Genomic DNA, 15,384 nt, shown 5'->3' with positions numbered 1-15,384 from the left:
CAGACTAGCTGCAGTTTATAGAAAATGTCAACTACACTGGAACGTTACTATTATTTTTTCGAGACAGAGTTTTACTCTCTCACCCAGGCTGGAGTGTAGTGCCACTGCAGCCTTAAACTTCTAGGCTCAAGCAATCCTTCCACATCAGCCTATCCAGTCTAGGACTACAGGTGCCTGCCAAAATGACCAGGTAATTTATTTTTGTGCAGACAAAGACTCATTGCATTGCCCAGGCTGGTCTCAAACTCCTGGTCTCAAGCAATCCTCCTGCCTCGGCCTCCCAAAGTGCTAGGTACAGGCATGAGCCGCCATGCCTAGGCCCCTTTTAGTTTTTTTAAATAATAAATTTGAATCTTAATTGATGTTGTTCCCCCTCACTCCACCATCACATTAGTCAATATTCTCTACAATCCTCTCCAATGTTAAGCAATTTCTCTCATTAATGTGTTTCTCAAAACCCAATGAAAAAGTCTTATGTGGTATTACATTAAATATGTATGCCAGGTGCGGTGGCTCACGCCTGTAATCCCAACACTTTGGGAGGCTGAGGAGGGCAGATCACCTGAGGTCAGGAGTTCGAGACCTGCCTGGTCCAACGTGGTGAAACACCATCTCTACTAAAAATACAAAAATTAGCTGGTTGTGGTGGTGCGCACCCATGATCCCAGCCATTCAGGATGCTGAATCAGGAGAATTACTTGAACCTGGGAGACAGAGGTTGCAGTGAGCCGAGATCGTGACACTGCACTCCAGCCTGGTTGACAGAGCGAGGCTCCATCTCAAAAAACAAACAAAAATTATTTTCGTGATTATTCTCTTCAAGAAATCAGAAGACTCCACCAAGGCAGTTAAAGCTGAATTTACAGCCACGTTCAAGGTACCTCCTTTCAGGCTTTGCTGGCACAGACACACTGCTGGAGATGCTTCCTGTTCGAGACCCATAATCATCATCTTCTTCCTCCTCTTCTCCATCATGATTGAACTTTTTCACTTTAACAACTGAACTTACCACAGGCAACTTTCTCTTCCGAAAGTTTTCATCCTGCAATCAGATAAAATTTATGCTTACCTAGTTTCAGAAAATAACAAAAGTTCTACTACGAAATGTTTCCATTTTAAGAAAAAAATAGTACACAGTAATATGAGAAATTCAGAGTATTTCTTGGTTTTGTATAAAAATATAAATATGAGGACAGGTGTGGTGGCTCACATTTGTAATCCTAGTACTCTGGAAGGCCATCATGGGCAGATCACAAGGTCAGGATTTCAAGACCAGCCTGGCCAATATGGTGAAACCCCATCTCTACTAAAAATACAAAAATTAGCTGAGCGTGGTGGCATGCGCCTGTAATCCCAGCTACTCAGGAGGCTGAGGCAGAAGAATCACTTGAACCCGGGAGTGCAGGATGCAGTGAGCCAAGATCACGCCACTGCACTCCAGCCTGGCCGACAGAGTGAGACACCACATAAAAATAAACAAATAAATAATATAAATATAAATATTATCCCTACCAGTCAACCTTTAGCTAAAACAAAAATTAGAACTTTATTAACAGCTGCATACAGTGCTACTGACAAACTAATAAAACGGAGTTAACTGGTTGCTTACTAGCAATTACCATGAACAATCTAAAATTGATCTGAAACCCCCCCGAATTAATTTAAGATTAAAGCTATCTCAAATGCTGGAAATCTCAAAAAGGTATATAGATGTGATATAAAAGAACTCTAGGAGCAAGCCATGGAGAGGAAAATCTGGTATATCATGAGAAACAGCAGATAAAACAATTTAAAAATAAACTTGGGGCTGAGTGCCGTCGCTCACGTCTATAATCCCAACACTTTGGGAGGCCCAGGCAGGTGGATCACAAGGTCAGGATTTCAAGACCAGCCTGGCCAACACGGTGAAACCCGTCTCTATTAAAAATATAAAAAATTAGCCAGGCGTGGTGGCAAGTAATCCCAGCTACTTGGGAGGCTGAGGTAGGAGAATCGCTTGAGCCCAGGAGGCAGAGGTTGCAATGAGCTGAGATTGTGCTATTGCACTCCAGCCTGGGCCACAAGAGCGAAACTCCTTCTCAAAAAGTAAAATAAAACAAAATAAACTTGGTATATGTGTTTAGATACTTCATATATTATTTAGTATCAAGAACTGCTGAATTTTAGCCTAAGCCAGAATTTAAAAGTACATACAAACCTCCATACTCATTTTCTCCGAGTTGTTTCTAAAGAACGGACTATACGTTTCTTCTAAGCTGTTAAGCACTTCTGGTTCACACAAACGTCCTGTTTCATATACCCAACTATTCTGCATATCAAGCTGCTTGGCAGCATGAATACTATTTTGCTGCTGTTGAAATTGCAACCTGTTTAAATGAACACCACTATCTGCATTTCTACTTGCAGGTGGTCGATAAATTTCAATAGAAGGGCGAGAAGAACCATATGTAAGTGTCACTGTAGGTTTTTTCTGAGATAAGGGATTCTCTTGCACAAAGTTGAGGTCTTCATCAATGAGATCATCTGGTTCTGGCTTAATATCAATCACATCTTCAGAGGGTGCTGGCTCCCTCAAAGGCTTCACTGTTGACATTAGTCGGGTTGCAGCTCCATCATCATAAGTCTGCCTATTTAAAAGAACAACAAAATGTATTACAACCAAATTAGGGCAATTATCTCCAAATCTTTAAAGAATGCTTACTTGAAAAATTTCAAGGAAAAAACTGAGGATACTCCCTTTAGGTATTCCATTCAAAACTACTTTGAAATTGCACTTTCTTTAAACTTTGATTTACTAAATTTGTGATCAAAGATAATCATACTTAGATCTTATCCATTATTTTATTCAAAAAACTGCTCATGATCACTTCACTGTTCCTAAAAATTGCTGAGAACAGCAAACTGAAAGATACAAAAACTAATAAAAATGTCACATACACAAAGCCATCTGCCCACAGCAGGTCTACACCGGACTCTTACCTGACATTAGTGGTTTTTGACTCCTGTGAACTCGTAGAAACTCTGGAGTCTCTTTTTTCAGGTCTTGTGCTAGGAATGGCAAGTGGTGGCACTGCAGCTTCATGCCTCCTCTCATCTCCCCGACTGAAATTGCTCTTGTTTGAAGGCACGTTACTATCAAAGATGTTGGTATCAGAAGACTTTAGACTAGAGGGTTCTGAAAAGAAAAATACAGTCCTTTTAATCTATTTTTATTTTTTATTTTATTTTTTTTTGAGACGGACTCTCACTCTGTCGCCAGGCTGGAGTGCAGTGGTGCATTCTCGGCTCATTGCCACCTCCAAATCCCTGGTTCAAGCGATTTTCCTGCCTCAGCCTCCTGGGTAGCTGGGATTACAAGCACACAACATGACGCCCGGCTAATTTTTGTATTTTTAGTAGAGACGGAGTTTCACCATGTTGGTTGGCCAGGATGGTCTCGATCTCCTGAGCTCATGATCCGCCCACCTTGGCCTCCCAAAATGCTGGGATTACAGGTTTGAGCCACCCTGCCCAGCCATCTATTTTTATTACTTTAAGTCTTTTCCTTCCTCATCACCAATTCAAAAGCAATATGTGTTTATTGCAGAAAAATTTAAAAACATAAATAAAAATCACCAATTATCTCAAAGCTGATTTTTGGGGGGAAGAGCATATATACACATTTTTGAAAACATGTATCTTATGTGTGTATACTCTCATGTTATTCTTCCATAACATTATTTTCAATAGTTGAATATTATTCCACACATGGTAATATAACAATTTCGTTTATTATTACTGAACTTTTAAATTGTTTTCAATTATAAAATACTGAAATATCCTTGAGGCTAAATCTCTGCACACATATGTAATTATTTCCTTCGGATAAAGTGCGCTGCTCCCTCTCCTACACTTAAATATCTTTGAATTATATTAAATTTACTGGTCTTAAGTTCATAAAAATATGTGCTTTCTAAAAAAGTTCAAATGAACCACTGTTTTGAAAGTCATGGGTTTTTCCCAAAGCACTATAAATGACTTTAGAAAGAAACAAATCGTATGCCATTGCAAGCAGAAATTTAAAAAAAAAAACAATGTTATGAATCTTACCAGTCGTTACAGAGCGAAGTTTATCTAATACACCATGAAGCCTGAGAAAAAAACAAAAAACAATAAAGCCTCCATTAAGATTTCAATTCAACCGTCACTCTAAATTTATGACATTATATTCAGAGATTTTTTTTTTAATTTTTAAAATATTTTTATTATTTTTAAATAGAGACGGGGGTTTCACCATGTTGTCCAGGCTGGTCTTGAAGTCCTGGACTTGAGAGAACCACCTGCCTCGGCCTCCCAAAGTGCTGAGATTACAGGCATGAGCCACCGCACCCAGCCGAGATAAATACTGATAAGCTGTATTTAGTGAATAAATTGTATTAAAATTAACTTTCAAATTTCACATTTTTAAAAAAAGGATTTGTATAAATCCTACAGAAATCAATAAAAAAATTATATTTTTTTTCTTCACTGTTTTCAACATCTAGCCTATGCAAAAATATGGGAAAGAATATCATCTGACCAGAGTCTTAGTCTACAAAATATGTCACCCTGTTTTCTAAGTACTAAAAATTTACTGTAGCTTACAGTAAAACAAGTATCATAAACATGTAATATTGCTTATTATTACAACCATTTAAGCAGCTTATATTAACTGCTTAAATTAGATGGCTTCTTGGACAACTTAATTCTGAGAGGTTAAAAAAAGTTATCTCAAAATATGCTATATCATTTCACTCTAATACTTTCAAAACTGATGCTGTAAGGCTGTAATCTTGCTGTTTTGGTAGTTATAAATGAAGTAATTTGCCTCACATCCCTTCCCAGTACCTCCCCAAAAATGCCAGAAATCTCATATGTTTCAATGAGAACCCTAGTCACATGCTACTGTCCCCACGGACACAATTATTTCAAGGCTCCAAATAATCACAATAGTCTGTTTGGGGCTAGTGTTAACACTAACTTAAGAAAGCAAAGTGCCAAAGTGGGGACATCACCCTTTGCATCAGCACATGTTAAAGAACTGAATTTATGGCCAGATGAGAATGTTGAATTAATCTGGTTTTAAATTCACTTAGTAGTCTGTTTTAAAAATCTGTCTAAAGTATTTCATCAAGTTTTTGGAGAAAAGGATCTACTCGGTCAATCTTCCATCTTAGATTGGCTGGACTTTAGGAAAAAAAATAGTACTCACAATAATGGTAATTTCCCCAGTCAAAAGCCCCACAATCTTTTTTTGCGGGGGGCTGGGAGGGAATAACCTCTGGGGACAAATTGTAACAAATGGGTTGGGTCACCCACAGTGAGGCAGCAGTGTGTGTATCATAACAACTGATGACCACTATACAACGTTCTTCAAATTTGTGCAATGTATAAACCCAGAGAATTCTGTGCAGAATTTCAAGAAGACTGATAAGCATACAGTTGTCTACTGGGGCAAAAACACCTTGAAGACAACCTTTGGTATAAAGGCAAGAACTTAACCAGGCTCATCTCCCCACTTAGTGCCTCCTCTTGCCATTCAAATTTAGCAGGCCACTTGCTTACTTAACTTTTGCTACATCATCACCTTTTACGGTAACTGGTAGTTCCTAGTCTGAGGGGCCTAACAAAGTATTTCTTGTGTCTATTCTCAGCTACATCATTATCCTCCAGCCCTCATCTTCACTTTACCTCAAACCTGGTACTAGGACCTAGCATCTTAAGTTGAATCTTACTCTTCTTGTCAGTATTCTCAACTAAAGGCATAGAACAGTAATTTATGTATAAAAGCAAAGTTGCCTATTTTAAAATTCCAAACTTAAAAAAACTTATAATCTCAAAATATGCTATAACATTACACTATAATTATTACTCAAAATGAAGGTGTGAGTTTAATGAAAAGCTAAAAAAGTTAGAACCAGAAATGTGAGAAACAGAAAACCTTGCCCTATAAAAGGTAACTCATTGTAAAAGGCAATATAAGAAGCCAATCCAGTTCAAAAAAACATCTGTAACTGGTTTTAGTGCAGGAAAAGGAACTATAAGATACAGAAGCTGGCCAGGTACGGTGGCTCACACCTATAACCCCAAGACTTCTGAAGGCCAAGGCGGGAGGACTGCTTGAGCCCAGGAGTTCAAGATCATCCAGGTCAACATACTAAGACCCTGCCTCAACAAAAAATTTACAAACTAGCCAGGCATGGGGAGTGCAGGAGGGAGGGTACTGCAATCGGATGATCATTTGAGATCAGGAGATCGAGGCTGCAGGGAGCTGTGATTGTACTACTGTGCTCTAGCCTGGGTGACAGAGCAATACCCTGTCTCAAAAAAAAAAGATATAGAACTTTACAAAAGAAACATAGTAAGTACAGCCAACATATACTAAGAATTCCTTAGGGAAATGAGCTAGGGACACCTATAAGTACTTTACACATATTAGCCCATTTGATCCTCAAAATAATTTTATAAAGCAAGTGATTGTACTATTCCCATTTTATAGCTAGAAAAACCAAGGCAAGACACAGGGCCAGGATTCAACTTTGGCTGTCTGGCTTCAGAGGCTGATAACGTTTGGCTCTGTGTCCCCACCCAAATCTTATATTGAATTATAATCCCCATCTGTCAAGGGAGGGAGGTGACTGGATCATGGGGGTGGTTTCCCCCATGATGTTCTCATGACAGTGAGTTCTCATGAGACAGTGAGTTCCCAAGTTCTCAAGAGACAGTGAGTTTTCACGAGATCTGATGATTTTATGTAAGTCTCTGGAAGTTCCTCCTTCACTCTTCTCTTTCCTGCCGACTTGTGAAGAAAGTGCTTGCTTCACCTTCCGCCATGATTGTAGTTTCCTGGGGCCTCCCCAGCCATGTGGAACTTCGAGTCAATTAAATCTCTTTCAGAAATTACCCAGTCTCGGGTATCTCTTCACAGCAGAGTGAAAACGGACTAATACAGAGGCTGTGCCCTCATCACTCACAAACTGCCTCTCCAGAGTGAACTTAACTCAACTGTCAAGAACCTCTCTTCGGACAGAATATCAACTCAGGCTTGTGCCAAACTTTGGTCTGAGGCTCAAAAATTCAGAAACATACCATACGGTGAATCGAATTGTGTTGTTTCCTAGAAACAGGGACAGATCCTCTGTCATTTGGTCCTGACTTTTCTTGTTGGCCACCATCACCATAATGTAATCAGGAAGTTCTTCATCTATTTAAAAGGAAAGGTATATCAAAACTTTGTTTCCTCAAAACTTTCTTCTTAAAGTAGATGTGCTTGAAAATATAGATGTAGCTCTAAGCTTTAGAGTCTCAGAGCTCTAGTGGAATTACATTGGACAAGACGGCTTAGCTTTAATTTTTTTCTCTTCATTCCACAGGTATTTCAATTACTAGAAGGATGGAAATTAAGAATAACTGATACTTACAAAACTAGACATTCTGAATTATAGGGTCAAACTTGAGCATGCATTCACTTCCTTGAATCTTTTTAATAATGTTTACTAATTTCAAAGAAGCTTCCAGGAAATATATGAACATTTCCCAAGAAAAAGAATTGAATTTTGTTTAGTTTTAATTTACATTGTTTCAAGACAACACTCATTTCTCAAGTGAACATATTTACCCTTGCTAAAGGCAGGTTTCAATTACTCAGGGTAACAAACTTGTAGCAGTATCAAATAAATAGACCCAAAAGCTCCACATCATTTAAAAAACTCAATTTTGACATTAAATAATGTCAACTCAACGCACTGTTTTACCCTCACGGTGGTAATCCTACAATGATTATAAGGGTGAGGTCTAGGATTTTAAAAAAAAAAAAAAAAAAAAAAGGCCAGGCACAGTGGCTCACGCCTGTAATCCCAGCACTTTGGGAGGCCAAGGCAAACGGATCACGAGGGCAGGAGGTCGAGACCATCATGGCTAACACAGTGAAACCCTGTTTCTACTAAAAATATAAAAAATTAGCCGGGTGTGGTGGCGGGGGCCTGTAGTCCCAGCTACTCAGGAAGCTGAGGCAGGAGAATGGCGTGAACCCGGGAGGCAGAGCTTGCAGTGAGCTGAGACAGCACCACTGCACTCCAGCCTGGGCAACAGAGCAAGACTCTGTCTCGGGGGAAAAAAAAAAAAGAAACCAAAAAACACCCTTCCCTTGGTAATCCTACAATGATTATGAGACTGAGGTCTAGGATTTAAAACAACAACAAAATAAAACAAAAAACCTCAATAAGAAGATAAGGAAGCAAAAGCTGTTATCAGGAACTCTAATCTCTGCCCCCCAAAACTCCATTAGATTTCTTTTTTTTTTCTTTTGAGACAGTCTCGCTCTGTCTCCCAGGCTAGAGTGCAGTGGCACCATCTTGGCTCACTGCAACCTCTGCCTCATGGGTTCAAGCGATTCTCCTGCCTCAGCCCCTGAGTAGCTGGGATTACAGGCATGTGCCACCACGCCCAGCTAATTTTTGTATTTTTAGTAGAGACGGGGTTTCAGCATGTTGGCTAGGCTGGTCTCGAACTCCTGAACTCAAGTGATCCACCCACCTCGGCCTCCCAAAGTGCTGAGATTACAGGCGCGAACCACCGTGTGGTGCCAAATTTCTTTAATACCTTAAATACTTGTAGTATTTCTACGCAGGCAGAAAGGTTCATTTCAGAAGTACTTTTTTTGTTTCAAAGAAAAATATAAAAAATGCAGTTCAAGTGTTGAGAGAATAAAATAATAAATAAATCTTGGTTCAGCTTCATTTTCTCTGAGCCTCAATTGTCTCCTGTTAGTCTTACAACAATCCTGACAACAAATCATTTATGAAAGTGCCCAGCAAATGGTGGTAAGTACTCCATAAATTACCAGTTCTCAAACTGGTCTTGGGCCCCTTCTCTGGTTTATGCAGGTTCTATCTATTATTTACTGTGTTCAAAATTAGAACTGATCATTTTTAATTAAAAAGTATTTATTCATTAAATAATACATCCATCACATGTTAATCACAAACCCAATAATATTAACATAAGTAACATTATTTTTATTAAATTTTCCAAAAAAATATATAGATGAGGCACGGTGGCTCATGCCAGTAATTCCAGCACTCTGGGAGGCCGAGGCAGGTGGACCACCTGAGGTCAGGAGTTGGAGATCAGCCTGGCCAACATGGTGAAACACTGTCTCTACTAAAAACACAAAAATTAGCTGGGGGTGGTGGTGGGTGCCTGTAATCCCAGCTACTCAGGAGGCTGAGGCAGGAGAATCGCTTGAACCTGGGAGGTGGAGGTTGCAGTGAACCAAGATGCACAGTGAACCAAGTGCATTGCACCACTGCACCCAGCCCGAACCACAGAGACCCTGTCTCAAAAAAAAGAAAAGAAAAGAAAAGAGAAAAAAAAAGTTACTGCAAAGACTGGCCTTGTTTCGCATTTTTATATATCTTGTTCTATGTCCTTACGACTGAAGAATGTGAAAAAATCTGGTCTCACAGATATGCAGTTGAAAAAGGGGTATTCTGATAGTTTTTTCACATAAGGTGGATATTTTTCTGTGACACTACACCAAAACTAAACAAGTGGTAGCTTATTAAACGTTAAAGCAATGTGGAATGTCAAATACATCAATGACCTTTTTGAACTGTTGCACAGAAATCCACTGACCCACCCTACAGTTTAAATAAATCTTAAATCCATGCACAGTTTTGTAACATTATGCATTCGTTATTTAGAAAATATTGGTTCACTTAGCTACAAAAACCACTGGCACGTTGATATATTTCATTATGTAATAGAAAATAATTATTTTTTAATATCACCATTGAGTTGGCCAGGCGCGCACGCCTGCAATTCCAGAACTTTGGGAGGCTGAGGCGGGCAAATCACAAGGTTGGGAGTTTGAGACGAACCTGGCCAACATGGTGAAACCCTGTCTCTACTAAAAATACAAAAAATTAGCTGGGCGTAGTGGTGGGTGCCTGTAATCCCAGTTACTTGGGAGGCTGAGGCAAAAGAATCGCTTGAACCTGGGAGGCAGAGGTTGCAGTGGCCAAGATCACGCCACTGCACTCCAGCCTGGGTAACGAGTGAAATTTCATCTCAAAAAATAATAAGAATAAAATTTTTTTAAATCACCATTTACTTAATCAGAAATTTTTTAAGTACTGGGAAGCTGTCGAGTTCATGGAGGCAGACTCAGATTTTCCAAAATTCTAATTTTCATTTGAAAGCTCACATGTGATTGGCAACAAAGACTACGGGTTCTTTGCTCACTTTCAAGTAAATATCTGCCAAATATCCTAGTGTACGTAACCAGTTTGTCAGTACTTTGAAGTTAAAAATGATGTTCCCTGAAAGAGGTGGCTAGCTTAATTCTCAACTCAAATGATTTTCCTTAACCATATTTCAGTACACAATAAAAGTGTTTTATGAGCATTTCTATTTCCTCACACAGAATACTAAGAAGATAAAAAACATTTTGTAAACCCTGGACTTCACATCTTCATCAATGACATTTTAAGTATAATTAGCTTAAAAAAAAAAAAAACTATAAGGGGGGAGTGATTTGAATATGATTTCATTATGGTGTTACTATGTTGACCAGTTGATAAAATGGTTGATAAAACTTTATCAACCATTAGTTTTATACAATCCAAACATCAACGCAGTGAAAAACAGCACATACCATCTCAGTATTAATATGAAAACAGTTTTGACTTCAGAGACCCTTGGAGTCTCCCACACTTTGAGAATCACTGTCTTAAGTGGTAGCTATTATTGTTATAGAAGGCATCAGCTTTGGGGGCAAACCATAAAACCTTGCTCAAGTAGGCAAAGCCTCAGTTTCCTTGTTTACACAGTCTAGGATACTGCCACTTACCTTCCAGTCTTCTCATAGGGATTATCCTGAGTTAATACACACACAACAGTTAAGCATAGTACCTGACCCAGAGTAAACACTCAAATTATAAAAGAATAAAGAGAAGGAAAACGCCGCCTTACTGTTTTAAAGAGAGAAAGAGGGAAAACATAGAGATCGGAAAATAAAATTCACTGAACCATTACAGAAGCCAATGCCAGAAAGCATCAAAAAGCATATCCAAAATCAGAGTTCTAAAAACAAATGTCAAGAGGAAAGTTACAAGAATAGTAAACTTTAAACAGGCATGGTGGTTCACACCAGTAATCCCCGCACTCCCAGCACCTAGGGAGGCTGAGGTCAGATAATTGCTTGAGACCAGGAGTGAAGGCCTGGGCAACGTAGTGAGACCCGTCCCTAGAATTTAAAATGAGAGAGAATAGGAAAAACATAAAATAAAATTCGCTCAAACATTATGTAAAATGTGACAGAGCCTTAATGGAGGAAACTAAATTTCAAAACACCATAACAGAAGGAGGTTTGGGAGAAAAAAAACAAGGTTGCAAAAAGATGATAAAGAAGTAACCAGGGAGTATAAGATTTGAAGACGGTAGAAGGGAGTCTCTCCCAATGTCCAAAGTACGGTGAGAAATATGCATTCACTAAAATTCAATTAGCTGCAAACTCTAAATTCTATGAAACTAACAACTCAAAATACACTTACCAACATAGGCTCCTAATTCTTGCAATTTCCCCTTAATGGCACTCTGAGAGAAAAAGAGCAAACGAGCATGTGAGAAAGGCGGCTCTAGGAAAACAAGACCGGATTCTGCAGCGCTGAGGCCACTTCACTGGTGCGCGCACCTCCAGGTCCCCCGGGTGGGGGCGGGGAGGAGCCTCGCCTGCACCACCACCCCCACCCCGCACCCCACTCCCGCTCCGGTCCCGCGGCGCCCACCTCCCGCCACCTCCCGCAGCGGATCCAAAGCGGCGCCCTGCGCCGCAGGGGTGGCTCCCGCCAGGCCTGAGCCTGTTCTTCCGTTTCCCGGCGGCTACTTCAGCCGCAGCCCTGCTCTGAGGCCGCAAATGTCCCCAGGCCCAAGGCGGCCTGGACAAGGAGGAGCTGCAGCCCGCCAGGAGCGTCCAGCGGCGGCCAGGCCGCGGCGTCCACCCGGGCCCAAGGTCCCCGTTACTCCTGACAACCGCCCGCTTCCCGAGACCTGGCTTCCCACCCCCGCCCGGCACGGGCCTCACCCGGATCTTGCGGCTGATCTCGGTGCCGATCTCCATGGCTCCGCGGCGTGCGGGAACTCAGCACTGCGCGGCGCTTGGCTTACCCGGAGGCTGCCGCGGACTCCTACCCCGCAGCCGAGCCACCACCGCCTCCTCCTCCGTTCCGCCCCCGGCCGCGCACACCGCGTATCCCCGCCCCCGCCGGCACGGCTCGCCGGAGTGAGCGCGCATGCGCCCGTGTCCGCGCCTGCGCACACCTTCTACCCGCGAAACCTGTGTTCAGGCAAGGAGGGCGGCGGCGTGCGCGTGCGGGTGGCTGCTCCGCCTCCCAGGCACCTCCGGGGCCCTTCCTTAGTCTCTCTGCTGGCCCTCCGCTTATTCATTTTATTCTCTCTTGGATGATAAGAATGAATTAAATGTGTAGCAGAAAGATCTTGGGCTGTGATATGAGACGCGAGTTCAAATCCAGCCTTTACTTACTGTTAGTATGGTATCGGTCCAGGTATTTAAACTTTTCTTACGTGTAAAATGGAGTCTGCCTCTTAGAGGTTGCACTGCAATTACCCTTGAAGGGAAAATGGACTATCCGGAGCAACAGAGCCAATCCGTCAAGTCTCTGACTCTGCCCTAGCTTGGCCCTTCTGGGTTTGGTTCTGCCTTCCTTCTCCCGGGCCCACCCGTGGCCTCTCCCCGAGACGAATCCCCATCCTCCTGCTTCTCTGAACACCCTTCGTGGGACAACACTTTTGTTCTGAGGATTTAAGTTGTCAACTCTGTGCTGATAATGAACGAATTTTCCATCAGCCTTGAATTCTCACACAAACTCCACTCCCAAATTATAAGTGACTACTCTTATTTTCTCCAAACTCAGCACTTAGACGGAAGTCGCCTTCATCTCCCCTTCCTCCACTCAATAGATTTCTACTCTTGATTCCGCTATTTGAATCAATAACTGAATTCTCCCTATCCCTGATCACAAAACCTGGAAAACAGAGAGGTCTCCTTTCTCCCTCGTATCCACTAATTCCTAAGCGTGGTCTCTGTTGTCTATTGCTGCATAGCAGATGACCACAAGTTTAGCAGCTTGAAACACAAACGTTTATCATCTCATGGTTTCCGTGGGTCAACCTCACTGGGTCCTCTGCTCGGGGTCTCACAAGACTACAATCAAGGTGTCAGGCAGGCCGTGTTCTCATCTGGAGGCTTGACTGAGAAAGAACCTATGTTCAGGCTCATTCAGGTTGTTAGCAAGAATTCATTTCTGGCTGAGTGGGGTGGCTCATGCCTGTAATCCCAGCAGTTTGGGAGGCCGAGGCTGGCGGATCACTTGAGATCAGGAGTTCGTGACCAGCCTGGGCAACATGGCAAAAACGTGTCTCTTCAAAAGTACAAAAAATTAGCTGGGCATGGTGGCATGCATTTCTAGTCCCAGCTACTTGGGAAGCTGAGAGGGGAGGATTGCTTGAGCCTGGGAGGCAGAGGTTACTGTGAGCCAAGATCATGTCACTGTACTCCAGCCTTGGTGACAGTGAGACCCTGTCAAAAAAAAAAAAAAAAAAAAAAAAATTTCCTTGTGGCTTTATGAGTAAGGACCCAGATTTTTTTCTGGTTATCATCTGGAAGCCACCCTCAAGTCCTAGAGGCTGCCCGCAGTTCTTTGCCAAAGGGTTCACTAACATGTCTGTTCACTGAAGCCAGTAAAGGCCAGGGATAGTGGCTCACGCCTGTGATTTGAACTCAGTGAAGCAGAGGTGGGAGGATCACTTGAGACCAGAAATTTGAGACCAGCCAAGGGCTTTCATTTAATTAAGTTAGGCCCACCCAGGACCTGACCCCAAAATCAACTGATTCAGGACCTCAATTACATCTGCCAAACCTCTTATTTTTGCCAAATTTATTACCTAAGCAATCCACAGTAGGGGTCAGGAGCGGGTTGTACAGACAGCAGGAGCAGGAGTTGTGGGGCTACCTAGGGTCTGTCATATGGTCCTTTAGTAATCTCATATAATCCTTATGAATTCCTATGGCATCTATATGGAAGCTATTAGTATAATAATATATTCTGTGCAATGTTATTTCGTGTGTATGTGTGTCTTCCCTAACAAAATTATAAACTCTGTAGGGCTTTATATTTCTCCAACCTTTCAGGATGCTGGACACAGAGTAAGCACTCATTACATATTTATAGGGTAAAAGAAATTAAAGACCTAATTTACAAAAGCATTCCTCAAGGATAAATCCAGTGATCATACACTCATTCAACATTGATGACAGGCAGCAGAGCAGAATGACAGAGAATGAGGGCACTGCAGCCAGACCGTCTGGGTCTGAATCCTGGCTCTGCCACTCCCTCTGAGACCGTAGGCAGATTGCGTCTCATCTCTGTGCCTCAGTTTCCTTATCTGTGATATAGGTATGATACTAGTTTCACCTGCAAAGAGTTACTATAAGGATGAAATAAGTTAATATTTGTGAAGCATATTGAACTGTGCCTGGCTCATAGCAGTACTATGCTTGCTGATTAAAAATTAAGTACCTACACTGGGATACAGTGCCAGGAGTCAGAGCGCAAAGAGGAGCAAGACCAACTCCCTGCTTTCGTGACACTCACAATCCAAAAGACCAGATGAATTACTTTTATTCCTTTACCACCCATTACAGAACTAAGAACAAAAACATTTTTTACCATTACTGGGTACCCAATTCTCGGTCAATATTTACATAAAATTGAAAATAACATTTAATAAAAAGTAATGTTTTAATTAAAACATATTCAGAGTAGGGAAACTTATTAAAATGTATTCAAGAGAACGTTAACTTTTAGGACAAGGAGCTAACTTTTAGGACAGCTATGGAAAAGAGACTGAAAGACTGCTTGAGACCTCCCACCTTTAGATCTAAGATGTTGCAATGTCTAGATCACAGGAGGGGCAAACCCACTAAACCAATGGTTTATTTGGTGGTCCAGGGCAGTTCCAGGCACTTCCCTGTAAACTGCAGCTTCACAAACCACATCACATCTCGAAGAAGATGTTCATGATGATGCCCTAAGAGAAGCCATTAGAGGGAGTAGGAGTGCTAGGCTTGAAAAAGACAAAACTGGACAGTGTTTTTTTTTTTTTTTTTTTTTTTTTTTCCCAGCTTGAAAATGTTCTCTGATTCAGTGGAAACAACACATTTTCCTATCAAGACCAGATTTCAACAAACCCAAAGTGCCAGCTAAGAGGGCTCTGGGCTGTCTTCCAAAAAGAGAAGATGACTGAAAAGAGGATTGGCTTGGAAGTCAGAAGGGCTGAGTACCA

At 41.5% G+C, this 15,384-nt stretch overlaps 1 protein-coding gene across 28 annotated transcripts in view; it reads right to left on the bottom strand.

Annotated features, from left to right (window-relative positions):
* The window catches only part of ZC3H14 (zinc finger CCCH-type containing 14), a 51,222-nt gene extending 38,963 nt beyond the window's left edge, over nucleotides 1–12,259 (bottom strand). For 19 of the 28 annotated variants that reach the window (XM_005561990.5, XM_005561991.5, XM_065549198.2 and 16 more), the window contains exons 1-7: nucleotides 12,104–12,259; nucleotides 11,574–11,616; nucleotides 7,108–7,222; nucleotides 4,090–4,130; nucleotides 2,980–3,175; nucleotides 2,198–2,627; nucleotides 882–1,042 (exon numbers count right to left, since the gene is read on the bottom strand). In XM_005561990.5, coding sequence (XP_005562047.1) covers nucleotides 882–1,042; nucleotides 2,198–2,627; nucleotides 2,980–3,175; nucleotides 4,090–4,130; nucleotides 7,108–7,222; nucleotides 11,574–11,616; nucleotides 12,104–12,139 — 1,022 coding nt within the window. In that variant the 5' untranslated portion in view covers nucleotides 12,140–12,259. The remainder of the gene's footprint in view (nucleotides 1–881; nucleotides 1,043–2,197; nucleotides 2,628–2,979; nucleotides 3,176–4,089; nucleotides 4,131–7,107; nucleotides 7,223–11,573; nucleotides 11,617–12,103) is intronic. The other 9 variants (XM_073998009.1, XM_073998010.1, XM_073998017.1 and 6 more) reach the window with 1 other exon arrangement.
* Nucleotides 12,260–15,384: the final 3,125 nt, after the last annotated feature.

This window comes from Macaca fascicularis, chromosome 7 (assembly GCF_037993035.2).
Source record: "Macaca fascicularis isolate 582-1 chromosome 7, T2T-MFA8v1.1".
NCBI lineage: Eukaryota > Metazoa > Chordata > Mammalia > Primates > Cercopithecidae > Macaca > Macaca fascicularis.
This window is presented reverse-complemented; position numbering and strand designations above follow the sequence as displayed.